The 24,426-nt window shown below is 42.2% G+C and overlaps 1 protein-coding gene across 1 annotated transcript in view; it reads left to right on the forward strand.

Annotated features, from left to right (window-relative positions):
• The window catches only part of EGFL6 (EGF like domain multiple 6), a 54,207-nt gene that overhangs the window by 15,037 nt on the left and 14,744 nt on the right, over nt 1-24,426 (forward strand). Inside the window, exons 2-7 of the mRNA XM_063127524.1 lie at nt 647-753; nt 10,751-10,843; nt 15,578-15,697; nt 16,856-16,975; nt 20,106-20,240; nt 22,127-22,249. Of these exons, the coding sequence (XP_062983594.1) occupies nt 647-753; nt 10,751-10,843; nt 15,578-15,697; nt 16,856-16,975; nt 20,106-20,240; nt 22,127-22,249 (698 nt within the window). The remainder of the gene's footprint in view (nt 1-646; nt 754-10,750; nt 10,844-15,577; nt 15,698-16,855; nt 16,976-20,105; nt 20,241-22,126; nt 22,250-24,426) is intronic.

Below are 24,426 nucleotides of genomic sequence, written 5' to 3' on the forward strand. Positions count from 1 at the left end.
GAGGCACATCATTCCCCCACCCCGAGCTCCAATTGAGGTCTTAAAGGGGAAAGTGGGTCATTCGTGGACATTATAGAAAAGGCCCCCATTGGAGTGGATGGTGGTGGTGCAGAATGAAATCCTTTCCCCTCCTCCACTCCAATCGGGTTCTTTAAGGTGGCGGGGGAATAACGTACTTTCTGAAGGACTCAGAAAGCTGCTTCCCCACACACACGCTAGGTGTCCTCTTTTTTGGTTTCCCAAATATGGTCACCCTAGATAAAGGGGCCCAACCCCTCCCAGTCCCCAGTGGCCCTGCCAATGCAGGGTCGCCACGTCTCAGGCTTGCCCCGCCCACAAAACCCTCCCCATGCCCAGGCTTTGCCGGGCATGGCAGAATGTGCCTTCTGGAGAAAGAGTCACTACTGGCACACCAGTCAAAGCTGGGCAAAGAAGTAGCGATGAATCAGTACCTTCCTGGGTTAAGGAAGTTGGTTGTGCTGAGTTCAGCAAAGCTGTGATTAAGGTGCTTCAAGAGAGTTCTTTCTCACTGAAGGGATAGTTGTGATGTCAGGGTGGCCAGCCTACTCAGTTGTCAGATACAAAATCTGGATCTGGATCTGTCAATTCCTCTGCTGCAGTTAATGTTCTGTTTTATTAAGCACAGCTCAAGAAGTCGCAGGCTAACTGTGAATCAGCCTGGGGTCTGTCGCTACGGTTCTAAGCTTGACTGCTGCTACGGATGGAAAAGGAATAGCAAAGAACACTGTGAAGGTAATGGGAACCACTTGTCATCCTTCCCTTGTTTCTGAAATATATGTGTATGTATGTGTGCTTAAATTGTGAATGATTTTGGCTCCCTGATAGGCCTGCCTGCGGTGACTATCAAAAAAAGTTCCATAGAAATTAAATCCCCATAGTGCTACTTGATATGAGTGAGGGTTTAGGCAGACCATTTAAAATGGCGGGAAATATATTTGGGATTAACTGGATTATGTTTTGAAGCCAGAAAGGAATATTGTAGTCATTTAATCTGATTAACACAGGCCAACTGTTAATAGTTTAACAGAGCACATGGCATAGTCTACCCTGTTATTTACACAGCCTTTCTACGTGAAGCATTTTATTGTGGGCTCATGATTGCTCACTCATAGTAATTTATGGGTCCTTTACATAATGTTGTCATCCCCCAGAGACTTTCCTGTGCTTTGCAACCATTACCACTTTTTTTTCCCCAGCGAGCAAAGTCTAGAATTATTTCGAAATGGTGGAATGAGAGTCTCATCTAATTATGCAATTCCGCTATACCACAATGCCATCTAAGTGGTTGTATAATGAAATATATAGCAAGGCAGGGAAAGAAAAAAACCTGGAAAAAGGCTCATGCAAAAGAGTTGCTCTAAATCCCATGAAGAATCTGGAAGCAGAAGCCTTTGTAAAGGTGCAGGATGAAAGCCTCATGTAGAAATGCCCCAACTGGCCCTTCTCCAGCCTGTTTCCCTCAAGGGCTTTGGATGGCCGCTGCCATCGTTCACAACCAGCATGTCCACTGGTAACACACCAGCATCACCATATTTTTGATGTCAGGACAGCAAAAAACTTTTCCTTAACAAAAAAGTTTCTGATTAGCCAGAAAAGCAAAACAAAATGCTCTGGGCCTGTTTTTTTTTTTTTTTTCCCTTTCAGGAAACTGTTGCTTGAAGGATTGGGAGGGAGGGGGTTAACCAGGTTTGTTTTCCTCCCATAATATTTTATTTATTTTTATTAAAATTTTGCACAGGGGTACCAAGGAAGGCCAGGCTTAATGGGACCTGTTTTGTGCATAGATGACATAGTTTTAAATGGCTGAGCTACTGCAGGCAGTGGGCAGGTATCAGAGGAAGGACCACGGTCTTTTGGCATGAGCCTAAGGTAGGCCTGCTCTGAAACAGCTCCTGCCTGCTAGCCTCACCCCACTCAGGGAAAAGAAGAGGTTGTGGCAGGGAGAATTGCTCACTCAGCAACAGAGGAGTAGCCAGCAACACCCACCTCAGGTCAGGGCCAGTGGTCCTGCCTTTGTGAGTATCTGTGTGTTCCTGATAGTGCATGCATGATAAGAGAAGGCAAGTATTTGGATTTCTTGCATTCTTACTGCCTTGAAAGATATCATGTGTTCTATATGTCATGCTTCATCCCTTGGCCATATCATGTATACAATGCTAGCTCCAAGTTTTTAAGGGCTCTTGGGCGCAAACCCCACAATGGGCTTCCTCCCTCAGTAAGGCTGCCTTCTAACCACCATTGTCACCAACTGCTCTTGCCCCTCCTCAGTCTTTTTTATCATTGTGACCACTTGCTTGATTGACAGGCAGAGAGCCAGTGAGCAAGTAGGCAGTGGCATCTACTGGTCCTCCTCCTATTCACCACCATCATTGTCTGGTCCAGAGCGAGAGGCTGCTGAGTTTGCAATGGGGAGGAAGAGAAGGAACAATTCTGGAGTGGAGGGCGGTGAGGCTTTTGTCAGTGGGTCACTGAAGGGTTGTGGGCCCTTAGCAGGTGCCTGACCTTGCCTGTCCTTGATGCTGCCCCTTCATACGTGTGCGAGACTTGTCCTGTTAATCTGTGGATTGGCTTACTTCCTTGAGTCTGTGTGCAGGTTATTTTCTGATTCTGGTACAGTTGTAATCTGGGTTGTGTTGTGAGCTGCAGGAGCCAGGTATGATATGTGGATGACAGGGGACAAATTGTTGTACACTTTAGCTGAAAGAAAATGTTTTGCATGGGCTCTGTCCCTGCACTCAACTCAGCTACCAACATTTTTTATTTCAAGAGTTGCCAATCATCTCTGAGGATCGCTGTGGGTTTCAAATTTCTGAATCGATCTGAATCGATTCGGACTAATCTGATGCACCTCGGATCTGTTTTAGAGAGGTCCGAATCACCACGATCTGCTTTGGATTTGGGATTTGGATCTGGAGCGGTGCACAGCCCTAATATCTATCCAAGACTCCAGTGGTAGAAACAAAGAAACCTCGGGCAAAATGCAACCTTTAAGCATGCTATGCAGAGCTATTAAGAGACAAGTGCTTTTGATTAAGTGGCATATGCTGTCCTCAGATATTTACATGATTAGAGGATTGGTGATTTCTTACTTTCTAGCATTCTAGTGAAAATGCTTCTGAGGATTACCTGTGTTGTTGTTCCATTTCCAGGCCTCTAGGGAATTGGTTTAACAAAGGACCCATGGTTATTTATTGACCTCTAAGCTTTCAATAAAAATAGTATAAACACAAGGGAGAAGTTGAAATCTTTCTCCAGCTGGATTCTGGCAAGGCTGAATCAACTAATAAATGTTGTCTTTAGGAGTTGTCTGTTTCTTAGACGTTGCATCTGCTGTCCTGATGAGCTTAGCTCTGGGTATGTGGTGCAGATGAACAAAAGTTCACATCATAATTGATATGCTCGCCAGATTGTTGTCCAGTGGAGAAAGCTGCCAAAAGAGCCAATGTGCAGTAATGCACATAGCAGATAATAGTCCTACTTGAAAGCATCACCATCTGTTGAATGTAGATGTCCTTTATTAATAATCCTGTTATATTGTTTGCATAACCCTAATTTAGCTGCTCAAGGATATGGTGTGGTAAGAATGATAATATGTAAAAGTCTTTCAAAGGACCGTGTGTGTGTATGCACATGCAGGCAAAAGCAATAAAATAATTTCCTGCTATCCAGTTTTGAAAAGCTTTTTACATTCTTCTCTTACCAGATCTCTGGTTTGAATCAGGCATGATACATGTTGAAGATATAAATTAAGATGCTGACCTTCTTTGCTGTATTGTTTTCTCTTTATTACACTGTTTCTTTTACATTAGTCTACTTTTGATCAGGATTTCATGTTTTTGTTGGTGGTTGTGGTAAAATATCATTAAATAATTTGGAACAAAAGATGATTTAAGTCGCCACATACTGATGTTTAATGACAATGACGTTCAGCCACATTAAATTTTGGGACGTTCTGGACAGCTGCCCCTGGATCCTGCTCTAAAACTAACTAAATTCCACATGTAGAAAACTCTTTTTCAGTGAACAGGAAGCCCAAATACTGTGCCTAAAATACTTACAGATGTATATACTAGGCATGTGCTCCGCTCCTATTAGAAGTGCAGAAGCAGGAGTGAATTGGCCTGCTCCGCCTTGCCCAGAGGCGGAGTAGAAGCGGACCGCGGACCCCTAAAAGCAAGGCGAAGAGAAGCGCCCATTTTCGGAGCGCTTCTCTTTCCGCGGAGCGCTCCGATCGCCATCTTGAAACATTTCGCCCATAGATAACTGGGTTGTTTTTGAAGCTATCGTTCTGAAAATTCTTGTGCTTAGACAGTCGTGGATGGGGGTCATTTTGAGACTACTCTCACCTCTCTGCGTCGTGCGGGTCGCGTGCTATATTTTTTAAAAAATCGGGTCAACAAACGGACAGCGCAGATCAAACGGCGGTTTTCGCCCATAGGATTGCATTGCGGAAAAGAATCGGGGATAACTGGGTTGTTTTTTAAGCTATCGTTCTGAAAATTCTTGTGCTTAGACAGTCGTGGATGGGGGTCATTTTGAGACTACTCTCACCTCTCTGCGTGGTGCGGGTCGCGCGCTAGAATTTTTTAAAAAGTAGGGTAAAGGCGGGAAAAAGATTACCTTTTCGATTGCTGAGGGGCAGGGTCAACTCCCGGTCATGATCACATGATCCCAAAGTTGGAGGAGGGGATAGGCAAAACGGGTAACTTGGGATTCTGGGAACTTCTCTTTCTTAGTCTGAACGGACTTTTCCCAGTGTTTTTTAAAACAGTAGCCCCACCAAATGCACAAACACAACCTGTGAAATCATATACTAAGCCAATAATAAGAGATAGAAACACAGCACTGCTACCCACTCTAACTTTGGGGAACAACTGAAAAGATGTGGTGCAAGGGGATGAGCTCCCCTAGGGCATCTCATTGTGGACGTGCCCCCACTCTCTCCTCTACTTGGAAGGCCATCAGAGACTTCCAAAGAGAGTAACCCGGTGGAGCAATGCCTATCATGAGTTGAAGTGAGAGGTCTACTTCTCTTAGTGGTGGAGCGATGCCTATCATGAGTTGAAGTGACAGTTCCACTTTTCAGAGCTCTCGTGGTGGAGCAATGGCTTTCATGAGTTGAACTGACAGCCTTGCTTCTTAAAAGACTGGTTGACCAGTCAAATTGGCAGCTGCTGCTTCCCCCTCCCCTGGGCACGTCCCCCTATTGCTGGTAAAAGACAGATATAGCCTTTTTAAAAAAGTTCTTCTTGCTGTTTATTCAGCAACACTGCTGCTTTTAATTCCACCCCTCCTTTGTTTATTTATTTATTTATTCCATTTTATATGCATTACTGGCTTATCCTTGGCTCACTTCCTTATGCCCCCAGAAATGTCTGCTGCCTGCCTGCCTGCCTTCCCTCTCTCCTCCTCTGCCCGCCTTGCAGGGATGTTGTGTGTGTCTGGCTTTGACTCAGGGGAGAAGTCCTTCCTGCGCTCACTTGGAGTTTTGGAAGTTCCAAATCCAGTTTTCAAGTGTGGAAGAAGATTCATATAGGTTTATCTCTACTCCCCAATTCATGGCATGTTGGGATTTCCTTTGAAATGGCCCCATTGAGAGGTCTGCAGGTTTAAGCCCCTCCAAAATACAGGGGATGATGGGACTGCCTTGAGTCTCGGCGTGCGGCATATGTATCCCTGGATAAGCTGTCATGGTGGTGAGTTTGAGGTTTTTTTTTAACGTGCAAATTGACGGAGCTATTGGAAAGGGGTGTGAATGGGTGTTGGATTTTCATAAATTCCCCAAAAATCAGGGGATGATGGGACTGCCTTGAGTCTCGGTGTGCGTATATATCCCTGGATAAGCTTTCATGGTGGCGAGTTTGAGGTTTCTAACCTGCAAATTGACGGAGCTATGGAAAGGGGTGTGAATGGGGTGCCCGATTTTCAAAAATTCCCCCAAAATTAGGGGATGATGGGATTGCCTTGAAACTTGGCGTCCATGTGGACACGTGGATAAGCTATCATGGTGCCAAGTTTGAGGTTTCTAACGGGCAAATTGACAGAAATATTGAAAGGGGTGTGACTTAGGGTTATGGGTGGTGCGTTAGAGGTTAGAGCCCCGCCAAAAATCAGGGGATGATGGGACTGCCTTGAGTCTGGGCGTCCATATGGACACATGGATAAGCTGTCCTGGTGGCGAGTTTGAGGTTTCTAACGTGCAAATTGACGGAGCTATCCCAAGGGGTCTGAATGGGGTGCCCGATTTTCATAAATTCCCGAAAAATCAGGGGATGATGGGATTGCCTTGAAACTTGGCGTGCGTGTGTATACGTCCATGAGGTGTCATGGTGCCAAAGGTGAGGTTTCTAACTTGAACCGAAAAAAAGTTGTTTACTTTTTTAGCTTTCAATGCAACCCTATGGGGGAGAAAAACGGAGCTCCGATCCGGATCCGGAGCTCCGAGCGGAGCGGAGCGGAAATGGGCGGAGCGGGGGCGGGGCGAAGCGGCCTGATCCAAAAATCGTGGATCTGGAAGTGAAGCGGAGCGGGGGGTCCATGCACACCCCTAGTATATACGTGGGATATATAGAATGCATAAAGAGAATGCACAAACATGGTTTGTATTTTATTTAACCCTGGCTTCAGATATGACATTGGTTGTAAGAGCATAAAAGGGAAGAACCTGCAACATTGGATTGTTTGAGGAGGCATTGAGACAAAGGGATTTGAAAGCTCAGGCTCCCAATATTCTGCTTGTTGAATTAACTATGTGAATCTCCAGGCACTCAGGGCTGGTTTGTAACCGCATCTCTGGGGACTACTTCCTGTCTCAGGACTCATTCAGAGAGCAAGTGATCCTCCCCCTTGTGATTGCCTAAGAAAGTCTGTGAGGCTCCCAGTGGCTTGTAGCCAAAAGCTCATGTAGAGGCATTTGTATGAACTGGTGCGTGCCCATTTAGGGATCCCTATCTGGCCTTCCACAGTTCCCAGATGGCCATCACCGCTTTCCCTGCCCCCTTTCTCTCAATTACCGATCCTTTGGCCGTTTCCCAGCTTTTGCATGTTTTTCCCCCATTCTAAAAGGTTGAAATGCATCTCCGAAGGCTTTGAGCTTCTCTACATGAATTTTCACACTCATGATTGGCTACTCACAGAAGTTTGCGGGCCCTTTATATGGTATCGTCAACCTCCAGGACATCTTCTGCACTTTCTCCCAGTAATCTCGCTTTAAATTCTGAGATAATGCATTATTTAAATTATCACGGGATGTCCCCAGCATGTAAAGCCAGCATAGTGCTATAATTCCACCACTAGATGGCATGTAGTAGTATTGCTGGGAGGGGAAGTTTCCAGTTCCAAATCATGTGGTTGCCATCTAAATGAGCCGGTTGTAGACTCCAGAAGAAAAAAAACTTGGTAAGGATGTGGTTCCCCCACACACACACCCTTAATGTACAAGCAAACTTAGTTACTAGCAGCATGAATTTTAAGCTAAATTATGCTGGAATTTTTGGTAATTTGGCCCTGCCCTTTTGCTTTCAGCCCTGCCTATCACTGGCATCTGGTCCCCAAGAGCTTCTCTGGCTGAAAGATGTTTGACACCTATGATATACATAGCTAGTTCACTTTTTGCAATTGCAATGGTTCAAAAAGGGCAATGGTGATTGAACGCTGGTAACGTCGAGGCTCGACTTCTGCAATGCGCTCTACATAGGGCTAACTTTGTGCCTAGTCCGGAAAATTCAATTAGTTCAAAATATGGTAGCCAGGTTGGTCACCAGTACACCTAGGGTGGACCATATTACACCAGTTATAAAATCTCTTTGCTGGCTGCCAATTAGTTTCCAGGTGAAGTATAAAGTGTTGGTTACTACCTTTAAAGCCCTACATGGTTTGGGTCCAGGCTACCTGCGGGATCACCTTCTCCTGTACAATCCACCCCACACACTCAAGTCCTCTGGGAAGAATCTACTACAGTCTGCCAAAATTAGGCTGACAGTTATTACCCAGAGGACCTTCTCTTCTGCTGCTCCCAGACTGTGGAATGGCCTGCTGGTGGAGACTCATCAACTTAACAGTCTTTTAGCATTTAAGAAAGCTATAAGGACTGATCTATTCTGCCAGGCCTATCCAGTAGAATTTTAGGATGTTTTTAGGATGTTTTAATCATGTATACTATGTTTTTAATTCAGTTTTATGTATTTTACACTTATTGCTTTTCCTCGCCTTGATCCAAATAGGGAGGTGGGTAAGAATTATTATTATTATTATTATTATTATTATTATTATTATTATTATTATTATTACGAGGAACCGAGAAAATAGTACGCTTAATTATAAAAAGATATTCAAATGGCTCAACAAACTGAGCAGGCCCACATAGGTAATGGTAAGAGTAAAAACTGCTCCTGGTCACTAGCCAGTATGAGTGTGTCTGTGTATATATTATTTCCCTATTCCTCAGTATACCACTGCTTAAGTACCAGACTGAAACTCATATGGGCACAATATTTAGAAATATATCTGAAGCAATGCTGGAGCTCCATGAACTACCCTGGTGGTCATACCCAGAATGAAAAAAAGGATTTAATTATGGCGAAAAGACTACAGGTATTTAGAGATATATGTTCTACAATATGTTCTAAAGGATTTATGGCCACCAGCCACTGCAATGCTTGGGTGGTATATTAGATTCTAATATGGAAAAATGTTCGGGCCCAAATGTGAGCTTCTTTATTCTTCCTGTGCTGTCATTGTAATTTCCAGGAGAATTGCATGAGGTTTAAGTCAATCCAGAAGGAATTTGGATCTACAAGAATCTGAAGCCTATCTGGCAATGATTAGAAAGGAAATCAAATCAGCAACATTACACTGAAATAAACATTTTCAGGAGTACATTTATTACATGCCATAGTAAGAAGGAAGAAAAAGAAAAGTATACATTTTCTGATCTATATATGTTCCAAAGAACAAAAAACATTTCAACACGATTGTTGAGTGTTCCTAGGTTGAGCTTTTGTTTGTTTTACTACAAGCCCCTTTTGAACAGCCCTACAATAGTAAATATATGCAAATCTTTTTGGATGATAAAAATGTTCAGCAAGAACTCATGTTTTTAAACGTCTATTATGCCAGTTCTAAACATATTCTTAAAAAAGACTCATTTCAATACAATTTATTTAGTATTGCAAAATTATTTGTGCTGACACTAGCAGAACATCTGAGAAGGGAAGCAAAGTTTGGTGCTTTGATTTATTAGCTCCTCTGTTGCTATTTCAGGTGAAGGCAAGTTCACAATAGGGCCAGTTCATCCATCACAGTGGCAAATCATGGGTTAATTAGCTCACAATTTGCCAAGATGTGCAGTGCATGCGAGCGACTTCCATTTTCTGTAGCCTATGAACCCATGATCATAGGTTATGAATGTGTTGCTCGAACTCAGACACTCTGGGTTGTTTGTGGCTAAATGACCCAGTACAGAGTTAACCTTGTGGAGAAATGGCTCCCAGTTCTTGGAATTGGGTTGTTCCTCTGTTCTGGATGGGGTTGCACTCCCTCTGAAGGAACAGGTCCATAGTTGGGGGGTGCTCCTGAAGACATCTGTGTCACTGGAGGCCTAGGTGACTTAAATGTCTCAGAATGCCCATTACCAACTTCATTAGGTGTGAGAACTGTACCTGTTCCTAGCTAGCAACAGCCTAACCACTGTAGTTCATGCACTGGAACCCTTACAGTTAGGTTACTGTAATGCCCTCTGTGTGGGGCTGCTTTCATCCCTAATGGTAGGATGCTCAGTGTGGCACCCAGCTTTGTACATTACACCTATTTTAAAGGAATTGCACTGGCTGCCTATTAGCTACTGAGCCATGTTCAAGTTTCTGTTATTGACATACAAAATCCCTAAATAACTCAGGGCTAGGGTATCTAGCTGAGCGCCTTCCCCCCAGCTCACCATTAGTATCTCCAGACAAGGCCTTTCCACAACCAACATCTTGAAAGTGTGCCTTCTTAGTAGTGGTGCCCACCCTCTGGGACTCTCCAATATGACTCAGGAGGCAGAACAATCGGGTGTGTTTTAAAAGGCCTCCTTGAAATGCACTTGTTCGTTATTTATTTATTTGTTTATTTATTATTATCATCGACATCATCATCATCAACTTCTCTTTATTTTTGTATTATATCTGTTGTTGAGAGCAAGAACATTTCAGGATTGCAGTATATATGTATCCTTAATTGCGATGTTTAAATATTTTTGTTTGCAAACTGCTTAGAGATTTTACAATATTAAGTGGTATACAAGTATTACTTATAAATAAATAATAAACAATTGTAGAAACCATAGCAGCGAAAAAGCATCTGAGAAATAGCTTGTAATGAAATCAGTTCTCGCTTTACCCAAGTACACTCGGGTTACCTAATCAATATTAGTCCTATTAATAAAGTAAAACAAAAATCAAAACTATATTTTGTTCTCTTCCCAGCTACTATTAACATCTTTCTTAAGACTGGCTCCCACAAAAGCTATGCTAATGTATTTTATTCTATATTCACTTTAATGATGGCCTAAAGTCAATGTAGACATTTAGAACAAGCAAAAGGGACGAATTTTCCAACCCTACTTTGGTCTTCTTAGATTACCTTTTTTTACTAGTACTGTTTCAGCTAGATAACAGGGGAATATGAGTTTAGCTATCTTTCTCTGCCATCACATTTTTACTTCCTTTTTCTCTTTTCCCCCCTTCTCCAGCCACCTGTGAACATGGGTGCAAATATGGGGAATGTGTAATGGCAAACAAATGTAAATGTTTTCCAGGATTCACAGGGAAAACCTGCAGCCAAGGTATGTATAATTTATCATGTTTATTGTAAATATTACACTCTTGACAAATTCAATCTTTATACTCCAATACCATCTAATTTGGTTGCAATCTGAATTATGAATTGTGAAATTTGATGAAAAGTGAAAGAAGAAAGGGAACTTTTAAATACCCTCTGTTGAGAACTGTTTGTCCCATAAGCCTCACATTATTTTACTCAGACATATATGTTGGATAGATTGTCCAGTGTTTTCCCCTCAACTTCCATAATCAAATAACTGATGGAACTGTACAACAGTTACTATGTATATTTGCCAATATATTGTTATAGCATATACAATAATTATAATAAAATGTGTTATTATATAATAAAAGCACAGTAGTTTTTAACAGCTTCAACTAATCTTCTTAGGAACAAACTATATATTGCATTCTAATGGGAGTAGCATTGCTTGTAAACAGGAAAGGGGTATTCTTTGTGCAGTGAAAAAGCAAGAGGATAGAGATGCTTAACCCATCGCCCATGGTTTTCAACTACAACTCCTTTCCCCACTAGCTGTTTTCTACGCATAGCTGTCCTATCATATATTTACTACCTTCTGTCACAAACTTGTAACTGGAACCTGCTCAGGAAGAGAAGGGTTCTGTTTTATGTAGTTTGCCTCTCAGTGTAACATTTGTTGTACTATTTAACCCCTATTATCCAAACTTTGGTTAGCCAGATGTCCCAATTATAAAGCTACATTGTAGCTGGGGCTTAGAAGAGCTAACTTTTTAAGTAAGTGTGAAACTATAGCAATGAAAAAATAGTAGCATTTTTTCCTTACAGGATTCCAGGCACCAAAGGCTTGATATTGGGGCAGAATACCAGGATAGCACTGTCACTAGCAACCTGGCACCCTCCAGGTGTTTTGGACCACAATTCCCATAATCCCTGACCATTGGCCATTATGTTTGGGGCATATGGGAGTTGTAGTTCAAAACATCCAGAGGGCATCAGGTTGTCTACCCCTTCTCAAGAGCCCACTTGCATCTTCAAAATGTGTCATAGGCCTTTGCTAGACCAGGCTATATCCCGGGGTGATACCCGGGGATTGTCCCTGTGCATCCAGATGACACACAGGGGATCCCGTGCTCAGGCAGGGATCAACCCTGCCTGGCCCTGGGATATTAGCCTACCCTTTGGCCCCAGGTTTTCCCACACTCTCGGGCTAAGTCCGAGACCGTGAGCATATGGCCTATTCCACGGCTTTTCCCAGCTCCGCGCAATTACCATCGGGCAGGGTGGGTGGAGCGGGAAAATCAAATTAATTTTTTTAAAAAAACTTACCTGAGCACACGAGCGTTCATGAGCATCGTCCCATTAAGAAAATTTTAAAAATGGCGGACGCGACGGATCGCTTCTTGAGCTCGTCGTGCGTGACGTCTGGACTACCGCGACAGCCCACGATAGTTGCATTGCGGGCTCTCCCCTCCTCCGTCGCGGATTTAATGGTGGGTCTAGCAAAGGCCATAGTGATCTATGCTAATAGTGCAGATCTTTAATCTGGCCCTGGGGATCTGAAATGCATGCTCCTGTTCTGTCCCCAGGGTATCTGCCTGTCTCCTGCAGTTTCGTATCCCCTTTAATGGGAGGTGTTTATATCTCCTGCTGGCTCTGATCATAATAGTTTCTGTTGACACATGATTTTTGGAGCATGCACTCCTTGTTTCCCTTGATAGTCCAGCAATTATGTACTTCAGCTCTTCATTGAAGCAAACACAGGCTTTCCAGGGTCTTGCAGTGGCACGGGATACACCCTATCTAGGAAGACCCTGGTTCGGCTTCCACTATACATGGTGCTGTCACTTTTAGAACAGAAAAATCCCCTACCTTTAACCTCTACTTTAATTTACAATGTTTTGGATTGCTGTAATTCCAGTTGGCACATCATCTTCATATAAAAACATCTGGGGTCCCTGTTAAATGTCTCTCATATATGAATGAATCTTGGAATAAACACCACATAATGCTATTATTGACGTCTCACTATCAAACTATGCATTCTCTGTTGGCTAGAAGAGGTTGTCTTCTGGCTTGGAAGGCCGCACATGAGAGGAAGGGCTGATGTCATTAAAACTGGACTAGAGCTAAAGCCTGGCTCAGGGGAATGCTGGTTTTAGGAATTACATGACTGTAAAGGATTGTACTGTGAAATATGTACCATAGGGTTTTTTCTCCTAAAATTTACACGTTTTAATAGAGGCAGGACTGCGAGAAGATTCACATTGACAATGGCTTTTTCTTTGCTTAAAAACAGTGGTATCCACTGAAATGACTGGGACTTAAGACAGACTAGCATTGGATGCAATCCTTTTTCTGGATAGCAGCTTTGGGAGAAGGGTTGGTTTCCTTGCTGTTTCTCCGATTTCCCAACATTTTCATTGAACATAATATACCTGTACGTGTCCCTCACCTCCTCCCCCCCACACACACTTCATTTCTTCTAATAGCAACTTTGGGAATGGAGCTTCAGCTATTGGGCGGTATAAAAAATAAATAAATAAATAAATAAATAAATAAATGGATTTAAACCAGGGAAATGGCACAGCAGAAAGGATTACATTGCTTTATGCCCTCAGTATCATGGCTCCAATCTAAAATAGTTCCCCTGTATCTGCTTTTATTCAAAGAAAAAATGTCAGGAGATTTGATCATGGATCTTCAAAGTAACATCAAGTTTTGCATCTAAGTTATTATGTGCACTCTGCATCATTCTTAGTCATCCTTGCCATATTTTAGAGAATAAGCACAGTGAATATCTGTCCCAAGAAACCAGTTCCATATATTCATTTCCTGCTCCTCTTTTCAAGGACCTTTTGAAAGATGGAAAACCAGACTCCACAAGTGTTATGAAAGCTGCATTGCATAAAGCTCTCATGAAGGCTTATCCACACAACCTGTTTTGCAGAATGAATTCTCACTTACTTCAGATGTGTTGTATCCTCAAACCTTCCCTCTACTTTGTCCTTCAGTTGCAAGGATTTTGCATTTTCTGAGTATTAAGAACATAAGAAGAGCAACACTTGTTTATTTTATATTTGTTATTCTTTGGAGCCTGTGTACTCCACCAGTGCTGTCTTGGAATGCAAAAATAGCATCTATATGTTTGTATTTTATGTTTTTTTATGGTTTTAAATTTTGTATATTTCTTTTTAATGTCACTGTTTTTAACTTTTGTAAACCGCCCAGAGAGCTTCAGCTATGGTGTGGTATATAAATGTAAATAATAATAATAATAATAATAATAATAATAATAATAATAATAATAATATATGGAAATGAGCACCCATCTGGTTATTCCCCCTCTCCCTTCCCCCAATGCTTTGCCAAAGGATATTACACTATTATCATTGAAAAGAAACCTGTGGAACTATCAAACAAAGGCTCTAATTTAGTTGCTTTGATTGACTGAATAAGCACATCCTGAGATGCGAGTTCAGTGAGGATAGCCCATTAGGTCCCAGGTCATATCACTCCAGTTAATAGATTAGCACAAGGAAATGTTCTTTCTCCTGACCCAGTCAAGATATGCACATGAGAATTTCATTGAGGAAAACGGTTTCGGAATGTTTATCTCCTCACATGAGCCTCTCTCACATTGTAAGAATTATGTTTTTTTATGTGATAACCATGATATCAAGGCATTTTACAGTTCAAATCATGTAACCCCGAGATTGTGAGGCAGATCTCTGCAGGAGCTGCTGTCAGTTGCCTGCAGTGGCAATTGGCAAAAACTTCTCCCTGCCCCATCTGAGGGCTCGTCTACACCAAGCAGGATATTCCACTATGAAAACAGTATGAAAGCGGCATATAAAAGGCAGGAGCCACACTACTGCTTTATGGCAGTATTGAAGTGCACTGCAGGATTTACACTACTGCTTTATAGTGGTACTAAAGTGCACTGACAACTGTTGGGGCCCATGACACATCTACACAGAGCAGGATATAGCACTATGAAAGCAGTATATGGTATGAGTCAATGGACCCCAACAGTTGTCAGTGCACTTCAATACTGCTATAAAGCAGCGGTGTGGCCTCTGCCTTTTATATACCTCTTTCATACCGCTTTCATAGTGGAATAGCCTGCTTGGTGTAGATGAGCCCCAGTGTGTCCGAATCTACTCTAGCAGCCTCTCATGTGTCTTTTCCTTTCTAACAGTGGCAGGGAGAATAGGAGTTAACTTATTTTTGTGAATGGCCTTCAAAAACCTGAAGCCATGCTGTTTGCGTAAGCAGAGCTATACTCCTGGTGTGCCTTTGAGTTGCTTCACCTCAAGTTGCAGTGACTGCAGCCAGGAAATCTTTCCTTCTTTTTGTAATCTTATTTTATACATAGGAGGTTTAAAGTTTTAGTTTCGAGTTACAGATATTTCCCATGGCCAACCCTGAGCACCTCAGAGCTGTGATGACAAGTGTACAAGGTCAGCCTATAGCTAACATTGGAACAGCTGTTTTCTTTCCTTCTTTCCTTGTGCAATCTATCTACTAGTACAAGACACTTTCCTGGATTCTGTCAGGTGTGCCAGGAACTTCGTGCTAGTGCTCCTACCGCACACACCGCCAGATGGTGTGCAGAATTCCTTTCTTTCAAGATTCTGTCTCACTCATATCCTGCAGATACTTTTTTGCTATGAGAATTGAAGTCATGAAATAACACTACAATAACACTCATATCCTTTTCCTCCAAACTCAATTATTCCAATGATTTCTGCAGATATCAATGAATGTGGATTGAAACCATATCCTTGTGAACACAGATGTATGAACACACATGGTAGCTACAAGTGCTATTGTCTCAATGGGTACATGCTCATGCCGGACGGCACATGCACAAGTAAGTGACAAATATTATGCAAGATTCAGTAAATGAGACAAAATTAAGTCCATATTGTAAATTACCTTTGTCCATATGTAGAGCATATGGTTTATGCTGTATGGATCACTCATCGTTCTAGTGCTATCAGCATTAAAGGATATTCTTACCTTTGTTTGCATTTTTAATATATAGCAAATCTCATTTTGAGTTGTGCATGTTTTAGACTAGAGGTGGGCAACTTCAGAGGATCCAGGGGCCAATTTTCACCCTCCAGAAGCTACTGGGGGGAACCTACATGCACACCAGCTGATGCTGGAATTGCCACTAATCAGAAGGTGAGCAATGCTAATGATCAGGGATAACATGGGACTTCCCATGCAGGACTTGACTGGGACTGGCAGGAGCCAGTCCTGCAAGCCCTGGCTATGTCCCTTCCAGCACCACTCATTCCCCGATGGGATGCAAGCAACATAGAAAGGAGGCACCTCCAACAAGCACCAGCAAAATATCTTTCTCCATGCACAGAGAAGCATGGAGCTCCATGCCTCTCTCTGCACTTAGAGAGAGAAAACGTGGGCAGGATAGATCACATCACTGGAGAGGGAAGGGCCTCTGGGTGGGCCTCCAACCCCTTGACATCATCCAGCCCTTCAGCTTGGTCAGGGAAGGGCAATCCACTTCCAGACCAAAAGTGGTTCTCCGCCCTGTGGCAGAGGACCCTGTAGGAAGGCATCTAGTTAGAAAATCAGGTTCAGGCAGACTCATTTGATAGAAAGTGTTTTTTCAGGATCTCAGGTCCTAATCCACTTAGGGTGATCACCACCACCACTTTCAGTAGTGCCCAGAAATAATACCAAGAAGCAATGTAACTATTTAAGGACTGGCAATATGTTTTGCCACAGCAGTTCCGCATCGTGAAAGAGACAAGTCACATTTTAAATAGAACAGAGACTTCTGTTTCATTGACAGTGGGAATAGCAGCCGCCAAAATAGGAAACAAAACTCCAGTTGGTCATGTCTGTCTCTCTCTCTCTGCATCACAACTATTTAATATTAATAAGTTCGTATTGTTAGGAAACAGCATTTAAGATATTCTCTTCCATTAATAAGTTTAATCCTCTCATTCAATATTCCCTGTTGCTAGTCTAGTCTTTGACAAATAATGTGTTTTTAAAGATTCCAGGACATGTGCCATGGTGAATTGCCAATACGGCTGTGAAGAGGTGAAAGATGATGTGCAATGCTTATGTCCATCAAGTGGACTTCAATTAGCACCAAATGGGAAAACATGCATAGGTACTATATATTTTTATGCTCCTGATGTCCTTAACTCAAGCAGTTCTTAGAATCTGACCTGTGGTTTATGAACCAGTAGAATCAAACAATGCCTATAACCCTATACTGACTGTTCAGGAGTACCACTAATGCAACTCTAGTTTGTGGCTTGCTGTGTGTACATCATATGAGGTAGAATGGTTGCGTTGTCACCATAGTCATCATCAACTAGAGGCCTGTGCATGGTTTCAAACATTGAAACAGAAAATGTTTTGTCTTCTCTCACAGAAGCTGATCTTCAAACATTCTGACAGCTGTTTCCCTAAACAAACTGGAAGGCTTATTAACATTCAGTGCTTTCACACTAGCTTAGCCCATTGGTGGCAGGCGTCATTGTCACAAACAGAGACTACCTAATTTTGTTCAGTGAGGTAACTTTTGAACTGGAGACTTCTCAAGTCACAATTATACTCTTAGCCACTCCACTCCATGTTCCTTAATAAGGAATATGATGGCACTTTCTCTACCCACCTCGATCAGAATGGAGAGGCGAGTAAGAAATAAAATTATTATTATTATTATTATTATTATTATTATTATTATTATTATTATTATTATTATTCATTCATTCTCATTGTAGTGCAGGAACTTCAGTTTGGTTGAACAACCTTTGTGTTTTCTTTCGCATTGTTCATTCAAGTGCGAAATGAAACATGAAATAGTAAAGGGTGGTCCCATTGTACTTTGGCCCCATCTTTACAAAGAAAAAATATACTAATTTATCATTGGAAGTCTCCTCAGAGCAGAGGAAAACCAGGATAGGGTGCATGTGTGTACATATTCTCAATATTTTGAAAGCTGTGTGCTCCCATCTCCAATGCTGAATTGAACTTCTTTCCTTGATTTTGTTTTTCAAAAGTATTTAAAAAAGGCATAGATTTGGTTCACATGTAACAACAACCCAGAATGAGTATGGGTTGTCATTGAATTGTGAGTGGTTGTTGAATCATGGGTTGACATTATGTGCAAACTCTGCACAATGGTTTAACTATGGGTTAGTAACCACAAACAACTCGGAGTTCACAATCCAACAACATAGCATGGGATATTTTTGTGGATTGTTCATGGTTCACAACCCATAGTTATACCATAGTACAGGATTCGCATGTAGCAACAACCCACAATTCAATGACAACCCATACTTAGCCCATACTCAGGGTTTTCATTATGTGTGAACCAGGTCACAGTGTTCCTAATTAATACTCCCTAACTATCTCTAGATTTGTGGAACCTCAGAGGATGTTTAGCCCTACGTTTTAATATATCTGTATCATGAAAGTCATTGTTGATAGGCTATTTCATACTTGGTGTCAGTTGTGTGTTCATGTTGTATTGTTTATGGATCAAATTATATATATATATTTATATCAATCACTATTCCCCTCCTCACTCAGTCCTATTCAGATATTCAAATCCCCTAAATGATTACAATTGAATGAGGAAGAGTTGGGTACAAGCATGCTAGCTCCACCCCCTCCATTGGCATCCTTTGAGGGCGATCATCTGCAGCAGGGAGCCTGCTGTATTTGTATAGGCTCCGCCCATAATTCAGAGTCCTGCATGAACAGGGTTCTAAGTCATGTGGGAGCCTATGCAAGTAGACATTGGGCCCCAAACACTGGAGGCAATGGGGGCAAATGAGCAGAGGAAGAGGTGGAGCTATCACTCTCTTCCCTGCTCTCTTTCGTGTGCTTCTAATTGCATGGAAACTCCCAGATAGGGATCCTATTGCACATGTATCCATCATCCATTATATGGGAACAGGATATTATAAGCTCATGCTCAAGCTGTGTTAGCACAAGTTTAGATAACACTATGAGAAAAGAGCTGGATTTCTGAAAGATCCTAAACCAAGATTTACTTAGCGTTCTTGGACATTTGATATATCCAACTGGGGCTATATCTAATGCCTTAGAATCTTGATTCCTTAGTCGGGGGGGTCTCTTTTTTGAGGGGGGAGGGAGAATGCTTCCTCATCCCAGTGGACTCTGGGGATATTTAAGAGCCTAGGAGAAGTTTGACAAGAACAGGAAATGAAGTGTAACTGTGATTGCAGGCATTTATTACCTTTCAAGCAGTATATTCATTAAACCTATCAAGCTGGAAGCACTGCTCTGCAGAGAGCCTGCTGCTTTTGACATCCAGCTGTAACAGCAAGCTGTACATGGATTTCATGAATTAAGAGTATTTTAAGGAACCATGCAATGAGCCCATATGAATTCTCGGCTCAGCTGCTAAACAATAAACATGTCACAGAAGGAAACGTTCCTCCTTTCCTCCCAAATGCGTTGGGAGGAACCCTAACCCTTTGCCCTGCATCAATGGGGTTATCGTGCCACTGCCATTGTTGATAGGACTGCCTCCTGCCATTCTTCAAAGACTGATGAACATTGATTTGAAGCTTCAGGCTAGAGCACAAAAGCAGGAATCGCAATTGAAATCTAGCAGCTTTGCACTCATGTTAGGGGGAGCGCCACCAACCCTATTCTTGCTCGTAGCAGCATGGGGCTCTTTGCCTAGGTGCTTTCAGCCAGGCAGCAGGAAATTGACTTGATTACATATAAAATAGTTCACTGAAACTTGCCTGAGAAAGACCTCAGAGGATTAGACTAGAATTTAGGGTCGCCATTGTCTTCCATCTAAGATTGAATTGCAACACAAATTGCAGTTCTGCTCAGGTGGACTGTTTCCTGAGTTGGAGAAGGGACCAGGATTTATTCAAATCCTCCTGCTTACTCTGGATTCTAGCTATGGATGACTCCCAGAGTGGCATGCGTATACATATACAGCATCTGGGACTGTTAAGCATTATGGATAGAGAGTATGCAGGGGGTAGCAGCTCAAATCTACTGGGCCAGATGGATTTTCCACAGAAATAGTTGTCCCATAACCAAGATAAGCAGAATTCAAGGCCAATTTCCAGTGATGGATTTTGCATATCTCTACTAGAACTAGAAATGGGCTATTCAGCAATAGTCACGACTCTACTTTATTCACATTGTTCATAGTGGTGACCATTATGATTTTGTTTAATGATCTTCCTTTTGATACCTTTTTCTTGACCTTACCAGATTTCATTTTAATATCTTAGATATTGATGAGTGCTCCACTGGCAAAGCTATTTGCTCTTTCAACCGCAGATGTGTCAACACATTTGGAAGTTACTATTGCAAGTGTCAAATTGGATATGAACTGAAATATGTGAATGGACGATACGACTGTGTAGGTAAGAATTAGATGCTGGTTATATGTTTTTCTCTTTTCTCACAAACTGAAATATTTTTCTTTCTTTTTTGTAGTTGTTTTACATAAGCTTGAGTCCCCTACAGGTCTTCTTCTGAAAATTAAAAATTGTCCCCACTTCTCTGGCTAGCCCCAGCACAGTATAATAAGTGTCTGTTTTCAAAACTAGAGTTTAAAAGGCTAGGAGACAGTATTTCCCTCTCTCCCAAAAGAATCCACTCCAGGTTTTTCTTTCTTCCCTGCATTAGCTCCCCTTCACACCCCAGCCTTTTTGTTTTTTAAATCAGCTCCTGAGTTTGGTGCAAAAAATCTGTTCTTTCTTTTCTTTTTGGGGGTGTAAAGGCTGGAGAAGCCAGATGCAAGCAGGCTGGGGAATAGAAATAGACTACTGAGATAGAGGTGTAAAGGGAAGAAACTAGACACTAAATGACTGAGGGAAGTAAAATAAAAGTTTGAAATTTTCCCTGCCTTCTCCCATCTAGTCTGCCCATCAATTTGCAAAGGAAACCACCTGTTATTCTTTTAAAAAGCTACCTGCAACTGGAATGAAATGGCAGCAGCTTGCTCACTGGGAAGTATTTGGAAGGAATGTATTCTTAGGGTGATGGGTGGAGGTTGAGGCTGCAAAGTTGTTTTTTAAAGCTGCTGAGTTCTAGGAGGTGGAAAGCAAAAGTGACAGTGTGAGTGAAATACATTTGCATGTGGCAAGGGAAAGAAACTATACATGTCCTATACATGTTTACTCAGAAATAAGCCCCATTGAGTTCAATGGGCCTTACTCCCAGAAAAGAGAATATAGGATTGCGGTCTAAGGGTGCTTGCAATGGATGTTTCCTAGAACTAACTATCAAAGGGCATTGTGCAGATATTACAACTTCCCTTCCTGAACAGATTTTCTGTGGCAAGAAAGACGTTGGAAGAAGCAGTGGGAAATGATGTCATCTGGACCTACCCTCACCCCATCCCTCACCCAGTAAAATTCCACTAATGAGGCAGGGTGATTGCAAAATAAAAGCACAATACTGAACAGCACCATAGAGATATTGAAAATGGTGTGGACAGCCTCCCACCACTACCACCACCACCACAGCCCACTAATAAGACCTGTAGTATTTCCAGAAAGGGATGGAAAGAGAAGAAACCTTCCCTTGGTGATACCATTCCAAACTAGAGAACCCAACTGTCTCCCAAAAAATCTGCTCCAGGTTCTTCTGGCAGCCTAATTTAGTTACTGAAATATAACCTCCATCTCTGAGCATTCTTGCTTGCTAAGATCAAAGGCTTCCTTGCCTGTGGCCTGTTAGAAGGTGCAGTTCAGGTAGGAGAAGAATCACATTTCCTATTGCTTCTCCCATGTCCTCCCTGAGACAGAGGAACTTGGGAGTTTATTTTCATCTTCAGCCCCTTTTTCCTGATCTAAGGGGAGTTAGGTTGAGGCTGGGTGTTCCATAGAATTGTGATGGCATGGCCCCATTGCCCAAATTTTTCTTGACGTTTATGCGGGGAAGGATGACTTCCTACAAAATGTTCAAGCGTATCCAATTCCTCCTTCCTAAAAGGTGTGCTCCTATTCAGAGTTCAAGCCTAGCCATTCCACTCTCCCCATTCCCCCCCCCCCCCCGGTTATTAATTGTCTACATTTTGTGGCTACTGAGCATGGTCAGTCTTCATTGTGCTATTTGGAGGGAAGATTGTCCCCTTAGGTTTGATTATTAAAACCTTTTTGTACTTTGGCAAACCTGGGAGTTTCCCCAAATGTGTTGATACCTCCCTCAGGTGCAGCTTTTTACAGCATGAAGGTGGTGTTTTGTTTGTTTTCAGTCTCTGACTTCAATCATTTGTTTTTCTCAAAAAAAATTCTCTCTCTAGATATAAATGAATGTATAGCAAATATCCCCAAGTGCAATTTCCATGCAGAATGTCTCAATACTCAGGGGTCCTTCAAGTGCAAATGTAAACCAGGCTACAGAGGCAATGGATTTCATTGCTCTGGTAAGTAGCAGCGCATTACAAGAGAAGTATCATTGTTTTTCTCTGCCACAGCCTTTCCAACAAGGGGCCCTCCAGATGGCTTGGATTGCAACTCCCATCATTCCCAGCCAGCATGCCCATGATGGGAATTGCAATCCAACTGGATCTGGAGGGCAAGAAGTTAGGGAAGGTTGCTCTACTGTCTTCCTTGAATGATGGGATGTTTATGCTTCTCCAGAATATGCTTTCTGAGGAATGACCCTTGAAGTCTGATTAATTTTGTGTTTGAGGCTGTGAGCTGGTTCGCACAAATAGCTAAACCATGGTTTAGCACTACATGCATGAGCTGGAATGTGCCTGAGTGAAATCTCCAGCTTGTGTGGTTCCCCCCAACCACCACTACCCTTTGCCCTGCACATTGTCCTTGACTTTGGCAGCTTTTACTTTCACTCCCACTGAATTACATACAGAGCAGAGATCATGGTTTAAAACAAACTCTGGTTAGTTTCTAAACAAGCCAACTTCTAATGGGCTGCTTAACTGGCTTGTTTAACTAATCAGAATTTAGGAGTTTTGTAGCTGTTAAACTAAGCCATGCTGAAGCCATCCTCCCAGCCATGTTTGATGGGGAGAGGCGAGTGAGCCTGAGAATTCACTTGATTTCATTCCAGCTCATACTCATAGCACTAAATATGCCTTAGCGTTACATACAAAATGGCCCGTAGACTTTTCTTCTAATATGAAATCCTATGAACTATAGACAACTATCAGGAATCTGAACCAGGGACCTCATTTATTTATTTATTTATTTATTACATTTTTATACCGCCCAATAGCCGAAGCTCTCTGGGCAGTTCACAAAAATTAAAACCATGAAGAGCATAAAAACAACAGCATTAAAAAAAAGCATTAATTCTGCTTCTTTCCTTTTTCATTCCTTTTTTGGTAATTGGATTTAAGGGCCAATTTAGTTGAAAACTGGACAAGAAATTTAATAAATAAATATCCAGAAATCCTGGAACACAGGGTAAGTGGTGTGAAGGGGATGTGCTTAGTAAATGAGAAATCGGACATATGAACGTGGCTCAAATCTTCACCTGGTTGCATAGGAGCAAATGCTTTTATATTGCCTATGAAATATAAAGGGAAAACTTTGAACCTTCATTGTGGAGGTATTTTGTGATTTCTTGCTTAGTTTCCTGCTAAACACTTAAAACCAGGGATGGGCAATTTGTGCCTCTCCAGATGTTTTGGCCCCTCACCATTGGCTATATTGGCTAGTGCTGATGGGAGTTGTAAGCCAAAACATCTGGAGGGCCACCGGTTGCCCACCCCTGGCTTAAAGAGCACATAGGGCTCATCCACACCAAGCAGGATATTGCACTATGAAAGCGGTATATAAAAGGCAAGAGCCACACTACTGTTTTATAGAGGTATTGAAGTGCATTGACAACTGTTGGGGCCCATTGACACATACCATATACCACTTTCATAGTGTTATATCCTGCTCTGTGTAGATGTGTCATGGGCCCCAACAATTGTCAGTGTACTTCAGTACCACTATAAAGCAATAGTGTAGATCCTGCAGTGCACTTTAATACCACTATGAAACAGTAGTGTGGCTCCTGCCGTTTATATACCACTTTCATACCACTTTAATAGTGGAATATCCTGCTTGGTGTAGATGAGCCCATAGTCAAACTGCCCAAAATGTGGGTCAAATAGTTCCATTTGGGACAAAATGCAGTTGATGGTGCCTCGGCTTTACATTAATTTGTATGTCCTGCACTGCTACACAGCTGCCAAGAGTGGATTGAGAGATGGCACATTAAAGGGCAGGACTACACTTTATGCTTGAAATGAGGCTGCCGTTAAAGATGAAATGGTCGTGCTGGCTGGGGAGGATGGGAGCTGTAGTCTGATACATCTGTACAGCACCAGGTTGGGGAAATTAGCTCTGTAACATGTATGTGATGTTGTGATGTTATTTTTCTTTGTTCCCACTCCTCATTATTGGTTACCCCTGGTTTACAAACATACATGATAATTCAACAGGATACACATTGTAACATCCCAGGCAGAATCAGGGGAGAACTTGGCACAGGAGTCCCGGTTTTGTTGGCAGTCCCATGTCTCCATTAAAGTGTAGTTCTGCTTGAGTTGTATAAGCTTGTTGTCTGGGTCACTTCAGCAACAGC

Source organism: Elgaria multicarinata, chromosome 5 (assembly GCF_023053635.1).
Source record: "Elgaria multicarinata webbii isolate HBS135686 ecotype San Diego chromosome 5, rElgMul1.1.pri, whole genome shotgun sequence".
Taxonomy (NCBI): domain Eukaryota; kingdom Metazoa; phylum Chordata; class Lepidosauria; order Squamata; family Anguidae; genus Elgaria; species Elgaria multicarinata.